This window comes from Archocentrus centrarchus, chromosome 14, assembly GCF_007364275.1.
Source record: "Archocentrus centrarchus isolate MPI-CPG fArcCen1 chromosome 14, fArcCen1, whole genome shotgun sequence".
Taxonomy (NCBI): Eukaryota; Metazoa; Chordata; class Actinopteri; order Cichliformes; family Cichlidae; genus Archocentrus; species Archocentrus centrarchus.
This window is the reverse complement of record NC_044359.1, coordinates 19,998,083-20,019,993: the sequence shown is the minus strand read 5'-3', so window position 1 is coordinate 20,019,993 and position 21,911 is coordinate 19,998,083. Positions and strand designations below refer to the sequence as shown.

Sequence of the window (21,911 nt, the reverse complement as noted above, 5' to 3'; positions counted from 1 at the left end):
TTGACTAATTTATCAGGTGGACAGGAACAATTCCTAAATGAAAGCCAAACAGATGTGCAAACAGGTAATGGTTTGACATTACAATCACCCTAAAACTATATTAATTTATTTAAAAAAAAAAAAAAAAATCATACTGGTGCTGCAATACTGAGGTGACAAAATATGTGCATGGGTGAAAGAAAGAAATCCTTTCTTTTAAAAAAAAAAAAAAAAAAAATTTAAATCCCAATTGATTGTTCAGCATTGAAAATGAAGGTCGGCCTGACTCTAAACCATTAGCTGTTCAGTCTCAAGTGTGGCAAAGTAGCTGCATATCTTGGCAGAGGAATGCATCCTGGGCCAAGGCCAGTGTCCTATCACGCACCTCTGAACAATAATATCTGCTCGATTTCTGCACAGTTTCTTTCTTTGCCCGTGCTTCACCTCTCCACCACAGTTGTTTATACAGAGATTTTTGTTACAGCATTTCTTTATGCTGAATTAAACATTAATTTAATCTCAATAGACTGAGATTTCTGAATCTTTAAGTCATAACGATGCACAACAAAAAAATTGAGTCCCACCTATACTATGGCCACTGTCCAAACAATGCCATATGCCAAGAAGTTACAAATATGACCTGCTCATGTGCTTTTTATAGTTCTTAAAGAACAGAGACCAAGCCCCCCAAAAAACAACACTCAGATTATTTACCTGTGTGGACAAGTGATGAACACCTACCGACTACTAGGAGGGATGTTGGTCGGCACTGCCACTGCCCTCAGGGCTCTGCAAAGAATGAGCATATGACATGCAAACCATCATAACCAGTGAGCACCAAAAATACCTGTTGTGGTTTTAGCATTTTGCATAAATCTACTGCATGATGTGTTCAGCTGTTTTGTTTTTTTTTTAATCTGTTTGGGGGGGGGTTAAGCTAGTCATTCACACTAGTTTCAAATGTATCATTGCCAACAAAAATAATCATCACAGTAATCTGGTAAGCAAAACAATCCATGCTGTTTGCATTCAATTAACACACAGTTCTCTGAAAATCAACAAACACAAGAAACAATGGTGATATACATGTTACACAGGACAAAATTTAGAACTTGCTGGTTCATAGTGAAGCTAAGCTTGTGGGTAATTGGCTAGAGAGGACTTTCTGATAGCGGTTTAACAGCGCCATCTACCGTGAGTATGTGTGTACTGCATGTCAAGCATGCATGTGTGACGTTGATTTTAAAAAAGGAGCAAGAGAGACCAAGATATCAGAAGCACTCAATTTACTCACAGTGGTTATTTAGATTCAAATTTTAATCTTCTACTTTTTATACAATTTAGAATGAAAATGAATATCTTCAGATAACCCTTACAGTGCTAATCTAATTTTGAAGAAAGCCTGAAGCGGCATATTTAAAAGAGCGTTCAGATTAATTACGCACAAGAATTAAATCCACTCCATACTGCAAGTATCTGAAACATTATTTGTAAGGTGAATTAGAGACAATAAAAATCAATTATGCTATGTGCTTCTTAATATAGTACTAGATATACTGTTAATGTAATATTTGCTATACACTATAGTTTATACACCATACTGGCTCTCACAAGACTACACAATAAGCAATAGATGCTTTACATCACCAAGTGCAATGCAAAGCATCAGGTGCAGTGGTGTAAAACACACCACTGGACTCTAGAGCAGTGGAGATGTGTTGTCTGTAGGGACAAATCACGCTTCTCTGTGTGTCAATCTGATAGATGAGTCTGGGTTTGGTGGTTGCCAGGAGAACGGTACTTTTCTGACTGCATTGTGCCAAGTGTAAAGTTTGGTGGAGGGGGGGGGTTATGGTGTGGGATTGTTTTTCAGGAATTGGGCTCAGCTCTTTAGTTCCAATGAAAGGAACTCTTAATGCTTCAGCATACCAAGATATTTTGGACAATTTCATGCTCCCAACTTTGTGGGAACAGTTTAGGGATGGCCCCTTCCTGTTCCAACATGGCTGCATACCAGTGCACAAAGCAAGGACCATAAAGACATGGATGAGTGAGATTGGTGTGGAAGAACTTGACTGGCCCTAACCTCACCCTGACAGAGCATCTTTGGGATAAATTAAAGCACAGACTGCGAACCAGACCTTCTCGTCCAGTGTCTGACCTCACAAATGCACTTCTAGAACAAGGGTTAAAAACTCCCATGAGCACTTCTAAACTATGTGGAAAGCCTTTCCAGAAGAGCTGAAGCTGTTGTAGCTGCCAAGGGTGGGCTGACATCACATTAAACCCTATGGCTTTAGAATGAGATGTCACTCAAGTTCATATGCGTGTGAAGGCAAACGAGCAAATACTTTAGGCAATATAGTATATGTGCTTCTTAATACAATGCTCGATGTACTGTTAATGTAATATTTGCTACACATTAAAGCTTATGCACCATAGGCTCTGACAGCTAGACTACACCATAAACAGTAGGCTATAAATTAAATATACCTTCATATCTTCCTCAGCTTCTTGTAGCACATGTGTAGCAAAGCTAGCTAGTGGCTATTATGTTAACAGTTAGCCATGTCACAGGTGCGTCTTACCTACTTTAACCTGTAGTGGGGTTAATATATCCTTAATGGTCCTCCGGATTTAAATTAATTTTTTTTTTTTGACGTTTCAGCACCATAAACGTGTATTATACCAAATGTCTCACGTAAGTAAGAAAACTTCAGAGGAAATTCATATGAACTGGCTAGAACAATTACTTTAAGCTAGCTTCCTAACATTTTTAACTATATAAAAGGCTTCTCTTAAATTAATGTTTCAGAATCATGAAATGCTCACATATCTCACACATTTTGGAAAAAAATAAAATAAAAAGTTTTCTCTTCGAGGTGCAGACCATCCAAAAGCGGTTATTTAAGGGAGAAAGTCCTTTCCGGTTAGCAGGCAGAGGAAGGCTCACATTAAGCTCTGAGATGGTATAAATGACACCTGGCAGCATAATGCCTCCAAATAAAGTGAAATAAAATGTGTGAAGGGTCTAAGTACCTGCTAAAAAAAAAAAATAATAGTTTCTTTTCTTTTATAACTTACACAATTAGGGGGCTAGCTGCTCCACTTGGTTTAGGTCCTGGTACTCTACCACCACACCTGCCACCCGGGCTTTTTAATTAGGGTGGCAGAGGGGGTGGGGGAGTGGTGGTTAGGCTAAAACTCTATATACAATTTTGTGTTGGAAAAAAAATATTTATACTTTTTACAAATATAAAAATTATAATCCTTCCTAGGTAGCTTAATAGTACACAACTTATATAATTAAACATTTAAAGTACCTGAGGTAAATGTATTAATCATGTAGATGATGATTACTGACGATGTTAATTACTTATATGTTGCTGAGTGGCTTGATTATAATATAAAGCAGTTTATCTGTAAAATAATAAGAAACTAAAGCTTTAAAATATATGGTGTTGCATGCATGGCATCTAAGTACATTAAACCTGCACTTTAGTAAAGTACTCGAGTAAATGTACTCAGTCATCAATTACTTGCACTTTTTTGTATTAAGATAAATCGGGGATTAAATGTGTAGTTTAGGTGACAGTTGTGAATTTGGCACTATATATAAATTAAACTGAAGTGAACTGGTCCAGCCCACGTGTGTCACCCACAATGTAAAATCAGTTTGACATGCTGATACTAGGCAATCATTATTGTTTTAAATAACAAATAGGCTTTTTCTGTGGTGGCAAGTCTGCTGTGAAAAATATCCATGTGTAGCTGTGCCTGATATTGCAATTGGTACAGAGTAAAACCTTACAACAACTAAAAATATTGTATGTGTATTTTCATAATTTCAGCAGACAGTTTACAGTAACGGAAAATAGGCAGCACTGCACTGCAGTGTCCAGTTATGTTCATTTTCTCGCTGCACAAAAAAGGGAGTAAGGTTTGTACAGAAAACAGAGGGCTCACATGTGCTGGCCTTCATAGCTCCACAACCTTGTTTTATTAATTTGTAGAGTATCTGTGGATTTTCACACTCATACAGCAAATAACTGGTATAAGCAGTAAGCACTTAGATCATCTGATGTAACCCAAAAATAAATGAAATTCATCATGTTGCTGAAAAGTACTGTGGTTATCAGGCTTACAGAGTGGCGGGTCATGAAAAGCAAGCAAAAGTCTTAGTCGATAAAAAAAAAATAACAACACAACAACATTCTGTATATTATCATATAAATTTTCTTTGTCGTACTGACTTGGTTGTCTCCAGATAAATCCTGTGGGCCATGGCTTACAGTAAGGCTAAATGAGTCATGTGGGCAGATAAATGTTGACATAAGAGAAAATGATATGACATTTACAGGAATAGAAACTATAATAAGCTACCCACCTCAGCACCAAAAACGATGAAGATCAGTTGTCCCCTGTCTGATTGTCAACATTTCTTTTGTGCTTTTCTTCACCGGAGGGTCATAGCTACAAGTTAAATAGTTATTTCTGACCCATGGAAAAATAGTTGTGTGATACACAAGTCTTTCTCAACTAATTCTGGTCACAGTGTGTGAGAAGGCAGCAGAACGCAAAGTCATCACCCCTTCCCCTCTCTGCCAAAGAAGGGCCCACAGACAGAGTTTGATGAGACACCCTCTCATGGCATAAAACCTGATTCATCGGCAACCATCAACAAACCTCTACATCCCTCGTAGCACCTCTCCCTTTTGGGTCAAGAAGTATAACACTGAGTATAATGCAGCCAAGTGCCACCCAAACTTTAGCTCATTTTTTCATAAACTGTGCATTTCCGTTCCTGAGCAGTGTGTTTGAATACATTTGCCTTCATTTATGCACTTGTTTTTTTTTTTGTTGTTTTTTGTTTTGTTTTTTTGCATGATGTCTTTGATGGAAGCCACTTTTATTCAGCAGTTCAAGGTAGCGCCAAAGAGCATATCCTTCAGTCTTGTAATAGCATTTCCCTCCAGTTGAAACTGTGATTGGGCCCATGTGTCAGAGGCAGAATCGGTGGGTCGACCAGCTGCCACACCCCGGTCTCTCCCATTTCTTCACAAGCACAAAATCCCAAGTAAGGAATCTGCACAAAGAAGACACAGATGTGCATGTTGTGAAAAACGAAGCAAAGGGAGAGGGAGCGGTTACAGCAGGAATGAAAGGAGCATTGAAACTAAAGGACTAAACTGACCTTTCGGACAACTTGGACGAAGTCCTTGGAGTTTTGGGGGTTGAGGCCTTGTATCTGGCGAGTGCAAGCCTCCAGGGAGGAAGCATGGGCCACAAACAGGACTGTGTTTCCTGTGTGAAAGAGGTAGAGAGCATAGAGAGACATTCCACAGATACCATAAGCTTTCTGTCCCAAACTAAGCCGTTGATGATGTTCAGTTTTTTTGATATGTGTGCTTTACAAACCTAGCTAAAAAAGCTTAAAATTAAAGTACTAAAAAAAAACAAAACACAGTTTTATCTACATGCACATCTTCCTATATCGGCAGTGTATGTGGAGTCAGTTACAGCTTTCTGTCTGGAGCCAGCAAAGTGGGAGTTCCCACAGATCAAATTGCTTATTTTTTCTTTATTCTTCTAGTTTTATTCAGTATTTAGTGGCCAAAATAGATTACATGTTTAATAAGAAAACATCTTTTTGAAGGAATTGAAGGAATCATCTTGAGGAGAAAGTGGCTGTCTTAAGTGGTGTATGTTGCCAACATTTGACGCTTACTAAACAATTAATTTAAAATCCTGAGTACATGTTCACAGTTATACTTTACCCAAGTTTTTGCACTCTGTCAGGATCTCTCGGGTCACCTGGAAGCTCCTGCTGATGTACGTGTCGTAGGACTCTGACACTGTCAATTTACTTATGGGAATATGAGGTCTAGGAGTTAAAAAAAAACATGAGGCTAGGGGTTATAATAAATTGTAGGATCACAGAAAACAGCACAAGATGCTATAGTGTTAGTGTTGCTGTGTACCTGTATGTTGTGTCCACACTCAGGTTAGCAGTAGCCAGCTCAGCAGGAGGGATCCAGGTAGGTAAACATGTTCCTGAAACCCACTTTGTCCATTCAAACAATCCAGGCTCCACACGGATTTTTGTCTTTCCGTCCTGCTGGAGACCTGCCAGCGAGTTGAACAGAAGTTGAAAGTTTACAGAGATGGAAAATGATGCCTCACCTACTCCTGCCTAACCTTCTTTCTTTTCTAATCCATATTGATGTGTCTAGGTACTACAAAGGTTTTGTTGCAAGGTAACACTTTATAAACTACAGCTACACAAGTCTCACTGTACAAGAGTAAAACTAAAGATTTCTGACTCAAACTAACATTGAAAATCTCACATTGTAGAAAAAAGTCGAGTACATGCTGGTCTCAGCAAACCAAAGTCTGTGAAGATGAGGTCCTACCTTGAAGAATATGCTGAGCAGTCTGGATGCAGCGAAGAGAAGGAGAGCAGTAAACAAAGTCTACTGTTGTATGGCTTTCTAACAGGGCTTCCCCTGAAATAGGACAAAATACAGTGTGATTCTATGGGCAAGCACTTTATTTGTCATGTAGTACGGGAAATAAAATCTTTTCTGTCTTCAACAGCCCTTAAAAATCTGAATCCTTAGTATGCACTGGTAAATAATATAAAAATAAAATATACCAACCTACAAGGCGGGCCTGCATGGTGCCAAAGACAGTAATTGGACAATCCTTATCAAAGTCCCGGTGCCCTCCACTTCGAGCTGGTAGACTGGTTGGCATGTTGAGATTAGCGCGAATGTATCTGCCTGCACAACACAAATGAGAACATTACAAAACCAGGAAGAAATCAAGTCAAAAATGTTTAACGTCGCTCTAACGCATTAAGAAAGTAATCTCCCTATCATACTTACCTTTGGAGTCAAAGCACTGAGTGACCCAGTGTTTGCCAAACACCACATCCATCCTCTCCCCATGGCGACACACAAACAGCCTCATCTTGGACAGGGAGGCCTGACTAGCCGGTCTTGACACCTACGATTAAAATTGTTTGAAATTGTGAGTCATTAAAGACAGCATGCACAGCACTAATCTGCAGACTCTGCGAGGAGCCTACACAGTAATTATTGTTATTAACAAACTGTTTAGTGGGATGCATGGGATGCATAAGACTATTGCACTACAACAGTGAGGTTCATGATTTTTTTTTACTTCAATTTGTTTTCTGACTGTATATTTTCCTTGTGGGCTGCACCTGCATAGGAAGACAGAGGCCAGGGAGGCTGGGAAGATCCACAAGGCTGTCAAGTAGACTGTCATTTTGCTGTCCATCAAAAAGTAACCCACCAACAGTGCTGCCGGAGTTCAATGGAGAGGCACAGTTGAGAAAGGAGTAAGACCTAAAGAACAGAAAAACACAAATTACTTTATTTGTTAATACAGCTTTAAAAAGGGCACAGTAACCCACGGTGCTAATGTGTAATTGTGTTTATTACCCTGCTTCTCTTCCTTACCCATGGACGACCCATGTATCAGACTCATCGGCACGGCTGACGTAGTTCTCAGGGAGGAGGCCGGACAGCCCTGTACCCAGCGAAGTGCCGTATACCCAGCCTTCGCTGGCGGTGCTCTGCTCCATTGGAGACATGAAAATGAAGTCTCCTTGCAATAGCTCGAGCTCATCATCATTCTGAGGCACGTACGGGTACATGACTTGCAGTGTCTACAGGGGGCAGATGATTAACAGCCATTAAGACTGTAGCAATTTCAAGTGCCAGAGTTACAACTGAAAAGGGGGCACATGCTTGTTAAAAGAAGGTACTCATTTAAATGAAAGAGATTCTACCTCGTGATTAGCAAACCGAATATCCCTGGAGAAGAGCACAGCCAGCCAGTCACAGCCTGAAGACACATCCACATTTTTGGCTAACTTCTCCAAAACCGGAAGGCTACTGGCTTGAAAGTGGTATGACAAAGTGACATGAAGCTGTTTCTTATGGGGCTCAACATGAACATCTGGATCAAGGAAAAAGAGAGCGAGATATGCCACAATATTAAAACGACTGACAGGTAAAATGAATAACACTGGCCATCTTGTCATAGTATCATGTTCTGATGGGAAAACCTGGATCCTGGTCTTCATGTAGCTGTTTTGCTACATGACCAGCATCTCTCCACTGCCTACAGGTACTCCCAATGACTCAATACCCAGAATAAAGGGTGGCTCCTAGATCCAAACTCAGCAAATATTATCAAGGATCTGCAGGATGCTTCCAAATAAGCCCAATTCACAGAAACCAGAAACCAAAGAATTAACTACTAACACCTGGTCTAAGTCTCAGTCCCCCCCCCCCAACAGATCAAAGCTGTTTGGGGAGCCTGAGGGGGACTTCATGGCTGACTACATGAAAGACTTTTTCTTGGCCAGGTGATTCTGGCAACCTAGAATCACCTGGCCAATGGTAACAACAAGCAAACCGTCCCCCAAATGTAGCTTCTATTATACTGGACAGGCAAAAGAGTTGTATTGATCCTCTTTTCTAACTCTCTGTGAGAAAGCAATTAAGCATCTACATGTAAGTCTACTCCTTTGAGCTAAATAATTGCTGAACAGAGCCTGGGAGCACAGGCATGGCACACTGTGTTTGCAAGACAGTGTTCATGTATAACTTCTTAACCAAAGGAACAAAGGGAGACTTAAACCTGCTTTTGATGTGGCTTCACTGGCAAAGTCAGCAGCAAAACTCTTCAGAACCTCTGCCATCTTTTCCTCAACAAAGAGGCCAATGAAAGTTGAGGAGATGTAGAGCTCCAGAGGGAGGGGCATGGGTATGCGACCTTTCCATTTGGTCACGGTGGTCTGGAGAGCGTCGGACAGAGCCTCCACCTTCGCATCGGTACACTGATCGCAGAGGAGACAACAAAACAGGAAACTCAGGATCAGCAATGATACATTGAATGCTCTGTCATTACTAGACACATGCATATACAAAAAAAATATGCACATGCACTACCATTTAGTGCAAAAGTTTGTTTAGATCCTTGTCCATTGTACAATATTTTCTTTGGTGACTAGAGGAACAGAGAAGGCCTACCACAGATGGTATTGTTCCCTCATCTCTCACATCAACAGAGATAGTTCCTGTGCTTAAGAAACCTCATGCAGATCCAAACAATTTCAATAACTTTTGTCCTATACCCAATCTACCCTATCTATCTAAAATCCTTGAGAAAATAGTTGCTTCTCAGGTTCATGCTCACTTGTCTCACGATAACCTTTATGAAATCCATTCTGGTTTCTGCCCCTTGGTAAAAATCACTATTTACCTCCTCATGGCAGCTGACTTGAGTCTATTAACTATTGTCATCCTCCTTGATTTGAGTGCAACCTTTGATACTATATCCATTGCATCATTCTTGACAGACTAGTTTCTACTGAAATCATGGACACACCCATAAAATGGTTTAAATCCTATCTGTTGGACACGCTCAGTTTAGCAAAGACGAAGTTGGGTCAAAAGTTAGCCAACAACTGTGGGACAGAGTTTAAATTTGAAGACCACAAAGGAGCCACAGGAGATTAACCAACCCAGCAAACTTAAAAGTAACATGCTGTATTTGCATGAACTGCATTTAGTTCTATATCATTCACTACACCAGGCTTCACTGAAATGTGACAGGATGTGTGAACTGTTTACATGCACTATAATTAAAAGCAACTTCCTGAGGGTGAGTACAGACAATTTAAATACATACAGAAAAGGCTGAGACTGACCATGAAGAACTGGCAGAGGGTGATGTGGGGGAAGATGTTGTGTGCCTTGTTTTTGCCACAAGAGAGGCGGGACTGCTTCCAGAAGTGCGTGAGCTGCTGGAGCAGTGGCCCACTGGGTCGCAGATATAACACATACTCTCTGGGTAGGGGATCATCCAGGAAGGGGTCATCGACATGGGAGAAGAGCCTGGAGCGGCCGAGAGAACATCAAGCGATGAAGAAGGAAAAAAAAAAAAAAGAGTGAAAAGTGGGAGATATATAGGAGAGGATGTAGCTAATTTCCAACAGAGGGCAGTGCAAGGGCAAACTGGTGTGGCAATAAAATGTTAAGTTAGGTCATTACATTTTTGCCATGTCAAGAATATCTATTTGATTTCCCGTTAAGCAATAATGACAAGTGAGAGAAAATGTGTGTGTGTGTCTGTGTTGCTCTCACCAGTCACAAGCAGCCTGGACGTTTTTGCCTCCCGTCGAAACCAGAGCTTTTAGGCTGCAAACAGGAAGAGAGAGGGAGAGAGGGAGATCAAAGCACAGCCACACAAATCAATACTTTCTCTTCCGGACTGTATTTATTAGGAGGAGACTGCTGGGCTTCCATGTGACCGTGAACAAAGAACAAACATCCCAAGAGAGCAGTAAAAAGACAGCACGCACACAATAATTCTTTCATTATTTATGCCAGAGGCTCGTGAAACACACTGATTCAGAGCAGCCAGTTTCTTTGCTAAGAAAGCATTAAGACAGTCTGGTTCTATCATCAATTAGGTGTGGCCACCTACTGGGAGATGCATATCCCTGTTTTCAGTGTTTACTCGGGTTGAACTTGAAGCTGAGCATGCCTCCGTTGCAAGACATACAAATCACAGCCGCTCATTCCTTAAAAATGTTGGTTTACAAAAGCCGGACGTTACAAAAAGAAGATCAACTATAAACGGCAGATACAATAATGTCTTTTCTTTTAATATAATGGTCATTAAAAAGAACAGTTCTTACCACAAGATTTATCTGTGTCATTTTATACTCTAATTTCTTAAGCCTTTTTTTTTTTAAAAATCTGAAACAGAGAGCTGATTGAATGATTACTCTCGAGTGTTCAAAATCTAATTACCATCTTTTTATAAAAGCTGTTTTTGCAGGCCGGCTCTGAAGGGATTTGCTGATTCGAGGAGCTTTCTTCAGCTCTTAGAGGACTAACAGCACGAGACACGATGATTCAAAAGGTTCACAGCATACCCTGCTGCAAACCTTTGGTGCACATTAGCACTAACTTTGCTATTTCTTAATATTTCTTATTTTTGGTGTTACAGCCTGCAAGAGCTGTATTCCTGGTAAACAACTAAGAAATGAAAGTGGCCCACTTCATTTTGAAAACAACAGGGAATTCAATTTTAAGTAATTGCGCATTGTATTTGCAGCATTTAAGCTTTAAAATGCAGCCCCAAGCCATACAACTCCATCTCCCTTGAGCTCTGTGCATTGTGTGAAAATAAAGCAGAGCTCCAAGTCAATTCATCTTCCATTCACTGCAATAGATAACCCTAAAAGCAAAACCTGCATAATAATGTGAGATTTTTCTAAAGGATATCTGTATTCTCCCATAAAACAGCTCTGCTTGTTGCTACTTTTAATGGCAATTCTAATGAGCCATAAAACTGAACAAGGGTTGTTTTCTGTCTCGTTGTTTGGCCACCATTTGACTGAATTTTACAGCGTGATACGGACAGCGTTCATTGTGTCGCCCTGGTGTTCGAACTCAATGAGCTATTTTTAAATTTGTCCCAGTGAGAGGGTCCTAGATACGGTGAAATCCCTGAACCCTGGGGCAGCGTGCCCTGACAGAGCACAGCGTGCCATGATGAGAGCGCCAAGCCTATAGGATCGCAGCAGATGGCTCACACAGATCTACCGCATCACACACACATAAAGACTTGAATTGTATACCAGCTACAAAGAGAGGTAAAAATTTGGTTAGTCTCCTGTTCATTCACCTGAACTGGCTGACTTTGAAGACAGATATGACACATTACCTAAATGATTCATTTTCATCCCAGCAGAGCAAAACACCACTGTAAGGAGGAGGCTTAAGAAAGAGTCAGTTGTCTTAGTCAAAGATTCCACCTGGTGCTGTGTGGAGGAGGAAAAGAAGGGGATTTTCTCTCAGAAGGCATGATGGGATTACATGCAGATGTGACTGAGACGTCACAAAATCCAATCCAGGCTGGAACATTGGATTCTTGCTTCTTATCTCCTGGGTGTTTTATGAGAGTGAACCCCTGTGACATTAAATAATAGTAAAGCTCTTAGTGCAGAGTCACTGAGCAAACTGACATATGTGATGCAACAGCACTTGAATTTAATCTGTCCTTTTTTTTCTTTTTTTTTTAAAGCTTTTCAAAGAAGCAGAGACCCTGTTCCATGCATAAATAATAATGCAGCACCACGCAGGAGCTCCAGCATGGTGTTGCCATTTTTAATTCAGCAATGTGGCACTTTTTTTTTTTTTTTTTTTTTTTGTAAAGGGTCGATAACAATGACACTGAAAACAAAAGACCCTTCAGTATGTTTTGAAAATGTAATGCGCGAGGTTGTAGTTTAAGCTTCGGCTTTTCACGGATCACTTCACAAATGCGACTGCCTTAAGCTTATCTATTTTTCCACCTTTGTTTAATCAATAATCTCTGCTGTGAGAATGTCCTTGACTGAGGTAGGCGAGCATGTTTTTTTCATGGCTGGAGAAACAGAGGACCGTCTTCCTGAGAGGAAGCCGTGCTAAACACCAGGCTACCAGGCTTGCGTCTTTGCTGCATGTTTAACTGTGGTTTGTGCTTTCTTTTTTTTGCTATCGTTTTTTTATGATCGTGCCTGATGGCTCGCTTTGGAGTCGTTATGCAGGTGGCCAGAGTATTCACACCCAAACCTCTAGTGTGACTCCTCTTGTGGGAGTTGTTAAAACTCATCTTTCTTGTAAATGCAATGTTCTCACTATGAGAGCTCCCATGTATAGTCCCCTTAGAAAAGAATATCCAGTATAAAGCTACTGATTAAACCTGATGTTCTGAGAGAAGAAAGAAATCACATGTACATAATGCATTCCTTCCTCGGGAGTTTAATAATAAAGGTAATATTTCCACAATTTTTTTAAAGCTCATATTGGAAAAGTAGAATGAACTGCTGCACATTTTGGAAATGAAATATCATTAAACCAAATTATTAATGCAGTAATACCAAATCCCCAATTTCAAATTCAGTACTTTCTTTAATAAACTTTTCCACACTTTCATCACCCACAAATTCCTTCATGCATACTCTTATGTGCGTGGCATGGCCTCATTTCATGATACAACCTCAGACAATCCCTTGCTAATGCCTAGTGTACAGAGTGGTTATCACTGATAATACAAAATACAACATGCACATCATATTTGTCCAGATATTAAGATACAGCCATGGTAAAAAGAAAGTACACTAACTAGCTTTCATTTCTAAGGTTTTACATATGAGAACAAACACCTCACACCGACTGTCGAGCACGGTGGTGGACATGTGATGACTGGGGCTTGTTTTGCAGGACCTGGGCACTTTGCAGTCATTACATTGACCATGAACTCTCAATTTCAAAGTGTTCTAGAGTCAGATGTGAGGCCATCGGTGTGGCAGTTAAAAGCTTGGCTGAAACTGAGTCATGCAACAACACAACGATCATGACCACAGCAGCAACGCTAAAGAAGAAGAAAAAAGAATCGAGGTGTTGCAATGGCTCAGTCAAAGGCCAGACTTTGGATCTGATTGAAATGTTGTGGTGGGACCTTAAGAGAGCTCTGTATAAATGAATGCGTGCAAACCTCGATGAACTGAAGCAACGTTGGAAAGATGAGTGGGTCAGAAATACTCCACAGTGGTGTGAGACACTGATAAGTCATACAGAAAATTGTTACTGCTGCTAAAGGTGGTTCCACAAGTCACAGAATCGTGGGGTGTACTTAGTTTTTCATACCCTGCTTCTGCATTTTGGCTTATTTTTTTATTAAATACATAAACTGATTGGATTTACCTGATTTTCAGACCCAGTAAGGATTAGATCATTTTTTTATTATGTTCTGATATGCAAATCCCTAAAACTGACAGAGGATACGCCTTCTTTTTTCCCATGACTGTGCAGGCGCGTTTCACAGGAGGAAGATAAATTCAGAGACAATACTGTCTTAGATATTCCAATCATGACTTACTAATAATGCTAAGAATACCAAAAAAGAGAGAAAACTTCTGTGGCCACGGTGGAAGACAGATTCTCTTTTGTCCTTCTGGTCAGAGTTTGTTTTTATTAAACTGAATATCCATGTTTCAAATGTGTTTTCCATGTGTTCCAGCATAGCTGAAACAGTCACAGACAAATAGTCCTTAATAACCGCATCTAACCCCTCGATTGCTCTTAGCAAGAACGCAAGTTATTTATAAACTGCACTTCCTGTTCACAGCTTCACAAAGATTAAAAAAAATATGTCTATATTAGTGAGTGAACTCACTCTGGATTAGTAATGGCTTCATAGTAAGTATAAGAGAAAGTGACCATTACTGGCTGAGAGCTTTTACTTCATTTGCACACGCACCATGATTACACGCAATATTGAAAACAGCCTTTCATGGCAGCAACACGCAACTGTGTTTAGTTCCTGTTTCCACTTTTAAGCTCACTTCAGATAAAGTGTTGTGTTGCATGTGTGAACACCAGTGTTTTTGTTTTTCAATGTAAACATGCTGTGGACTGTTTATTACAGTGGAGCTTCATATCTTCCAGGCAGGTTATTGTGACAAAACTCAACTACATAAATGTCCAAATGAAGAGTATCTAGGACAGAAGTTAAAAAAAGAAGCGGATCGCCATGTCTCAGGACACACACAAATGTGTTAAATGCCCCCCCCAACTTCACTCAATAGGCAAATCAACATTTCCTGTTTACAAGCCACACATCTATCCACTTTTTATAGCCACAGGGCCGAGAGGAGTGCTAGCACCAGACTGCAGCCTGAGGAGAGCACCCACCAGCAGAGGAAAGGTGTGCCCTTCGGCCTAATCTAGCAGGCTGCAAACTGCCATACAGACAACAAGGCTGATGCTTTCACATCAACAAAGCAATAATGCTTACTGACTTAATGTTTACATTATTTAGGTTCATGTAAATGTTAAAAAAGATTCTTGATGATATTTGGATATGATATATAGAGTTTCTTAGAGTTTGATGAGAAGATCGATGCAACTCTGATGTCTGTGCATTAAAGCAGTTGTTTCTCAAAGTGAAGGATCAAAAAAAGTGCATCTGTACAGACAGGGACCATTTACGCATATAAAAATCAATTTCTCCAAAATTTTGCCTCTGACAAATACCCTCCATATTACAGTAATTAAAAAGGCTAAAATAAACAGTGAAACTAATGAAAACTAAACTAAAGCTAGAATTTTCAACCCTTAAAAACTGCGTTGAGCAAAATCATACTGGAAACTGGAAAAATTCAAACAAAAACTCAAAACTAAATAAAAATGTAAGAAATAAGTAGATAATACAAAACTGTAATGGTGCTGCACACTCAGAGCTTTCTTTAAAGCTGACAAGGCCACATTTCAGTAGCACCCCTCTAACAAAGCAGGCAGTATACAGCCCATGTCATGAGATGCTACTCTTCATTATTTCTGTACAATTAACATATCAAAACCCACAAGGTCAGATGGAGAGAGTCAGAGACTGACACCAGTGAGCTATTTGTGTCACCAAAGTCAGCCTTTAGTTGCTTATTGTGTTCATCAAGCTATTTAGTTTGAACAATTCATTAGAAACGCTTCTGTCATAAACTAAAGCAAAGTGTGCCGTTTTGGCACGAATGTTATTTTTAGTGCTGCGTGACGTCAGTGAAACGAGGCAAAGTGCACAGGGCAAACGTTTCGCTGAAAATATGTGAAGCTCAGTGCCAAAATTGTGACGCATCACACAGTATTCTTCAAAAGTCCCAGGATGTGTCACGCAAAGCAAAGCAAACAGCAATCGTTCAGGAGTTGCAGCTACAGCAGATGGGCACATCGAGATGGTCTTAAAACCAAAATCGGGACCTTTTTTTTAATTATTATTATTATTATTTTTATTACGCCTGAAAATTTGGTTTCAGATAAGCTGAAAAGCGGCCTGTCATAAAGTTAAAGAATGAAGCCTCAACATAAAGTGAAGTGTTTAAAGTTATTAAATGTATACTGTAAGATTCCTAAAGTTTGCATTTCTTTACTGAGAAAAAAAAAATACAGTAACCTAGACAGCATACCAGACTTTTTACATTGCACAAGTGACGTGTGAATCCCCTGTGTCAGCCACCCCAAACTCTCAAACGAGCACAGTCTAAAGGTCACAAGCCACTTCCGGAAATGGGCGACTTCCTCTTGGCCGTCTGCAAATGCAAGCTCAGAGTTTGTTCCTGCAAGCGGACTCCGACATGTCACATGTACGCACAAGCTATGTTCTGTAGCTATTATTTAAATTCCTCAACTAAACTGAAAGGGTTCTTCGTGATGCCTTTTGTGTGTGCGTTAAACAGCAGTGAAGTTACGCACGGAGCTGCTATGGTTGAGACAGGAGTTATGAAACTGATGTAGGCAGGAGAACATTGTCCCACACTGACTTCCTCTTAAATAAACACAAGCCTTTGCAGGCAGACAGCGTGAAAAAGAGAAAGAAAGAAAAAACGGTGAATTTACCGCATGTTATCTCAGCAACATGTGTTACAGCGCAGTAACCACAGCGGCTTCGCCGTCTTCTTTTGAAATGCACTGAGGGAAACAGACAAACATGCCAATGCCTAAAGACAATTTGATTAGCAGTAAATGTGATTAAAAAACCCAAACAGGGGCTTTTAGTCAGAGTTTGTCAGAGTTTTCACTGGAGCTCAGAAGGGCCGCATCCTATTTCGCAATGAACACCAGATTTAGGGGAAATAACACAAAACTGAAGGGCACATTTATGGAATTTATTAAGCTAAACTGCCAGATATTTGATGGATCCAGCCTCTTAAATGCATTTTTTTCTTGTAACTTGAGTTAAGTTATGGTGTTATATTTTCTAATACTCTACAGACTAAGCACTCGTTTGGCAAAAACTGCCTGATCACACTATAATATATATTTTTGTTTCAGAGTTTTGATTTTAGGTGCAAATATTAATGGCTCCTGTGCTTCATCTTTACAGTTTGACAATCCTGGCTGCATAAATGTTTATTCTGGCATATAAAGTAGTAATCGACCTCTCAAATGGGTAACAATGAACTTTCAGACCTTCTGACTGAAGAGTGGTTGCTGAAGTTTCCACACAGAAAATACCTGTGTAATATATCACAAGGCTTCTCCAGTTCTAGTGCCGTGCCTCTCTCTACATCTCATTAGTACCAAATAAAGTAAGTAAACATGTCTAAATCATTAATTCCCCTCTTTGCTCTTTATTATTGCAGTTGTTCTGGTACTTTCAAGTCACTAACGTCATGCCTCAGTTGCTCATAATTGCCAAAATAAACAATGAGGTAAGGTATTTTAATAAATTAGTATGCTGATTCATATCCTAATTTGTTTCTATTTCTGACACATTTTTTTCTCACAGCTGCTTTAAGTCACCTTTGTGCTTCATGCATGGCTGGCGCGAAGAAGCCGCAGACACTCCATCTGCTTCTCATAGTTTCTCCTAACTTAGCTCATCATTTGTTTAAATCAAGAGCTTAATTCCTCTCTTCATGTCCTCAAGATCCGAACAACCATACCTAACTCTGCCATCAGACCAGGTACCTATATTCAGCCAACCAGCACAGAGCTGCCTTTATTTCTAGCTTTGTGGTAATTCTAACATGCTGAGTTACTCTGGCTACAAACGGCACATTTAAAAATTGTGCATTTCTGCATTAAGTATGCTTCAGGTGTCACACAACTGTGACATTACACACTCACTGATAATTGGAAGTCAGAGGAAAGTAAGGACCCAATTCAGGATATGGGAAGAAAGACAAAGCAAGAGCCTTACTAATAAGGCAGGGCAGGCGGGGGAATATTAAACTCCAGCAAAAAGTTAATAGTTAACCATGGGCACAGTGATACAAGGAAATGATTTTTCAAGAAACTTTACAAAGCATATTGTTTTGTGCTACTAATCATTAAATAGAGCATGTGTGAGTGACTATAAGCCAGGATATAACATCACAACAACATCTGGCCAAGTTCAGAAGAATATCAGAAGCTTAAAGCACCTTGAAATCTTTTCATTTTCTTCTCTTGAAGTCTTCTTTATACAGTATGACTGGATGACAATGTTGCCTACATCCTGGAGAGTTTTCAGCGCTTTTCTTTTCCATGGAAAGGATCCTGCTCTCTTCAGTAGAGGTCCAGACCTTTTGTGTTGTCAGGCTCACCATGGCATTGTTTTTATTTACAATTTAAAACATTTCCCATTATTGGGATGGCTTATGCCGCGTTGTGGTGCGGGCGGCGTGGGTTCGCGTCCCGGCCTGTCGCCAATTTTCCCACGTGTCTTCCCCTGTATCTTTCCCCCATTTCCTGTCTCTCTCTACTGTCAATAAAAGCCGCTGTGGCCAAAAATGCAAAAAAAAAATAAATAAATAAAACATTTCCCATTATTATGCTCTAAAAAACAAAAACATATTCATATACCTGTACCTTAATTATATTTTGGTTTACAGCTAAAATACCAAAAAATTGTGTCAAGTGTACAAAAAGAAAAATGAGTCTAACTCTGGATCATTTCCTCAGTCTTTTGTTATGGCAAGTCTGTGTTCTCGGCCGGATCAGTTTCCAGACCTGCTTTCGACCATCTGACACCATCACCACGGGGAGAGAGAGACCACTGGCCATCCAGCTCCTATCTCATTACACAAGTCAGTTCCTGGATGACTCAGCAGACCCCTCACTGCCCAATTAAAACAGAAAGCCCAATTATCTGTCTGTGTGTGTGTGTGTGTGTACATGATTCATGCTCCCTACTGCCTGAAAAAAATCCCTCAAGCACAATGAAGCTGTTGTTTGCTTGAGCCATGACTGATAACTGATTTTCCTATTCGTCCTTTTGCCTCTCACAATAACAGCTGGAAAAGAAACTGACAGCAAAACCTAAAATCAGATGTTTATTTGTGATATTTTACAGCAAAGCGCCTGGTCTGGTCATCAGAGCAGATTCTGACAGTTTGAAATACATCTGCAGAGCTAAGATTAACTTTAACAGAACTGAATTACTGTCCTGAAAGCTTGTTCTGAATGTCTTAACCATGGATTTCTCCATTTCTGACTCAAATCAAGGTATTTGACTTAGAGAAAGTTACTGCAGACCTGTCTATGGTACAAACACAACACTGAGATGTCCCATCTGTGTGAGCCTTATCACTTTATAAAAAAAAGATATAACAAGCGTGTCCGATAGCAGTTGCCTGTTTACACATCGATCAGATATAGAGCAACATTATCATTTCATCTGGTCTCTTTTACTGTGCCACTTAGAGAAAAAACAGCTTTGTGTGCAGTTATTTCAGAACCAGAAAAAAAAGGTTATTAAAACCTGTGCATATTCTGTTTCCTAGAAATCCCCAAAGCACCATGAAAAGTTAAAACTAATAACAACATACATGTACTTAGAAATGTTGCTATAAAACCAGTGAGCTGTAGACACTTAAAATGCCATGTTACAGTATATTTTGGTACCACTAGTGAAATAAGTGAAAGGAGCCTCACACAACATAAGTCTTTATGGGTGATGTGCACAAAACACCTGTTTTAGTTGTTCTTTCTTTCTTTTTTACATGTAGATATGTTTGTATTTCATGAACATTTGTATTGTCGCCCATCATTGTTATTGCATTCACACTAACACCAGACCAGGCGGGCTCGACGGCAGTGACTCCTAATGATTCTGCTTCATTATAAATGTATAGCCTCAATCAAATCAAAGTGTATTAGTCTGTCATCAATAATAGATGCGAGTCTGCAAAATATAACCAAAGCCCATACAGGTTGCTTTGTTTGCATCAGTTCGTTATGCAGAACGAGTGAGACTTTCAGTGTGGAACGATCAAAGCCCGGGTGACCTTAGCCAGTTCTGCAAAGAATAAAAAGGCTTAAGATGCTGGATTTTACTGGTTTAAATAAAAGGGAAAGACTGTTCAACACTTTCGGCCTACTCACAAAACTCAGACAACTGTCAACAGTCATTGCTAAATTCTCATTCCTTGTTCTGCACGGGCAGACAGTTTTATATCTGTACAATTCAGACACTGGAACAAGTAATAGATCTGGAGGTTAATCATGGCACTCTGAAACAATTCACTTTTGTCTTCAGCGGCAGTAATTTCAGATTTCTTTTGATACCTGGAGAGCCAATTTTTAGGCACACTGAACATACATAGAGGCTTTTGTGTGAGGAGATGAGGCTGCTGAAATACATGTAATGTGGGAGTCAGTGGCAGAGCGAACAATGGGAAGAGACATTATGATTACAGATTATATGATCAGGCAGAGTTTGAGGAGCAAGAGGAGGCTGAGACGTACAAACGGAGCCACGCAGAACTTTAAATATGACACCTGTTCGGCATCTTAGGTTACACAAACCACTTTATATTTGGTAAAAAGAAAAAAAATAATAAAATTTACTAATACCCTTAACTTTACTCTGCAATTCACTGAAAAAGCAGCACACTTATTTTTTTTTTCTACTTCTCATCTTTTCCAGTTTTAATATAGACATCCTGCTGTTGAGTCATGGCCTCGTTTTTATTAAAAAAAAAATGGGGGGGGGGGGGGGGGGGGGGCACTAGTAGCAAGCAGCAGACCACACATTGTCATTTTCCAATATAATTACATAATCCACAGACTACAGTCACAACCCAGTACTTGCTTGTTTCCTGGCAACTTCTTTGCTGAAGGATGAATGAAAAGATGTATTGAGAAGCACAACCAGGAAAGGCCTAGGGGATCAGGTTCTTATTGAAAAAGACTGCCTCAGACAACACTAAGCATCGCCGCTCATTTTTAGTACCTTAGTAGTGGGAAGAAAACCAAACAACACAGGGACAGGTTCATGTACACAAGAACGGAGGTACCTGTGTTTGCTGGTACTTCAACTCAAGTTGGAATCGAGTAGGTCGTTTTTATATTGTTGTTCTAAATACTTCCCCTACCACTTGCTGTAGCAAAAAGAAAAAGGAAAGAAGTAACAGCCATGTAAGTATGTATACGGATGGCACAATAGATAAAGTCGAAACCCTACTGCATAACCCCGCTGTAGCATTGGGTCATTTGAGAAGACCCCACAGGCGATAACGTGTCTCAAAAACACGCACAGCTGAGCAGACACGCAGGCTCTCCTTCCAGCTGCAGAGATGCTGCTAATCAGCTGCTGATGTTGACACCGAAAAGCACATAAAGGAAACTTGGACAGAGAGCGTATTTACTGGGTGCTGATGGAAATCCTGATTCGGCTTAGTAATGTTATGGTGTGAGTGTGCTGGGACGGTGCAGCTGTGTACTCACGCCCTGGTCTTGGGGAAGCCCATGGACAGCAGCACGTCCAGAGTGGACCCATGCTTGATGGTGTTCGGCCGAGTCTGGCGCTGTCTCCGCGGGGTCACTTTGGCGTACAGTTCCTCTTTAGCTGCCATAACTCAGTGATCCATCGGTATGTCAGGTCCACCTCTCCTCTGATAGATTTTCATTTGTTAAAAACAATATAAATATATATAAATAGAATAGGAAAGGAAGCGGCAGGCTATTTAAAGCAGGGCGCCCCGGGTGAAGAGGAAGCGCGCAGAAATCACGAAACCGTGCTGGGAAGCGAGCATGTTTTGAGTTGGTCTAAATGCTCGGAGCTTATCAAGCTGCCTCCTGACGGTTCACACATGAAGTCAAAACCATCAGCAGCAGGGGGCTCAGCCATGGGAAGTCACTTCTGCTCTCTCAGCCGTGCCCCCGATCCGCAGTCTCCGAGCGAGGTGAACGCATCTGACTACCGCTCGCTCCTCTCATCCGGTCCGCTGAATGAGAAGTCGGATGCGGCTATATTTTCTTTCCTCTCCAAAACGATGTCTTATTTATGAATGGATCGTAAAGTGAGGGGAGGCTCAGCCCGCAAACGGTCGCAGGTCTAACTGCGCGGCCCACTCAGTT

General features: G+C 40.4%; 1 protein-coding gene across 1 annotated transcript; it reads right to left on the bottom strand.

Moving 5' to 3' along the window:
* Nucleotides 1-3,956: 3,956 nt before the first annotated feature.
* On the bottom strand, nt 3,957-21,406 carry ubash3ba (ubiquitin associated and SH3 domain containing Ba). The gene is made up of 14 exons (XM_030747137.1): nt 21,279-21,406; nt 10,164-10,217; nt 9,728-9,914; nt 8,656-8,854; nt 7,799-7,968; nt 7,467-7,675; nt 7,208-7,352; nt 6,867-6,987; nt 6,639-6,761; nt 6,393-6,485; nt 5,961-6,105; nt 5,757-5,863; nt 5,174-5,283; nt 3,957-5,065 (listed from the first exon to the last, which is right to left on the bottom strand). The coding sequence occupies exons 1-14, from the start codon at nt 21,404-21,406 to the stop codon at nt 4,928-4,930; spliced, it is 1,929 nt and encodes a 642-aa protein (XP_030602997.1). The 3' UTR covers nt 3,957-4,927.
* Nucleotides 21,407-21,911: the final 505 nt, after the last annotated feature.

Bases quoted from the DNA above. Each gene is read 5' to 3' on its own strand.
- ubash3ba (XM_030747137.1), bottom strand. From the start codon at position 21,406: ATGGCAGCTAAAGAGGAACTGTACGCCAAAGTGACCCCGCGGAGACAG. The intron at 10,218-21,278 runs GTGAGTACACAG...TCCTGTTTGCAG, and splicing joins GGCTTCCCCAAGACCAGGGC to CCTAAAAGCTCTGGTTTCGA. The intron at 5,284-5,756 runs GTAAAGTATAAC...TCTTTCACACAG, and splicing joins GACAGAGTGCAAAAACTTGG to GAAACACAGTCCTGTTTGTG.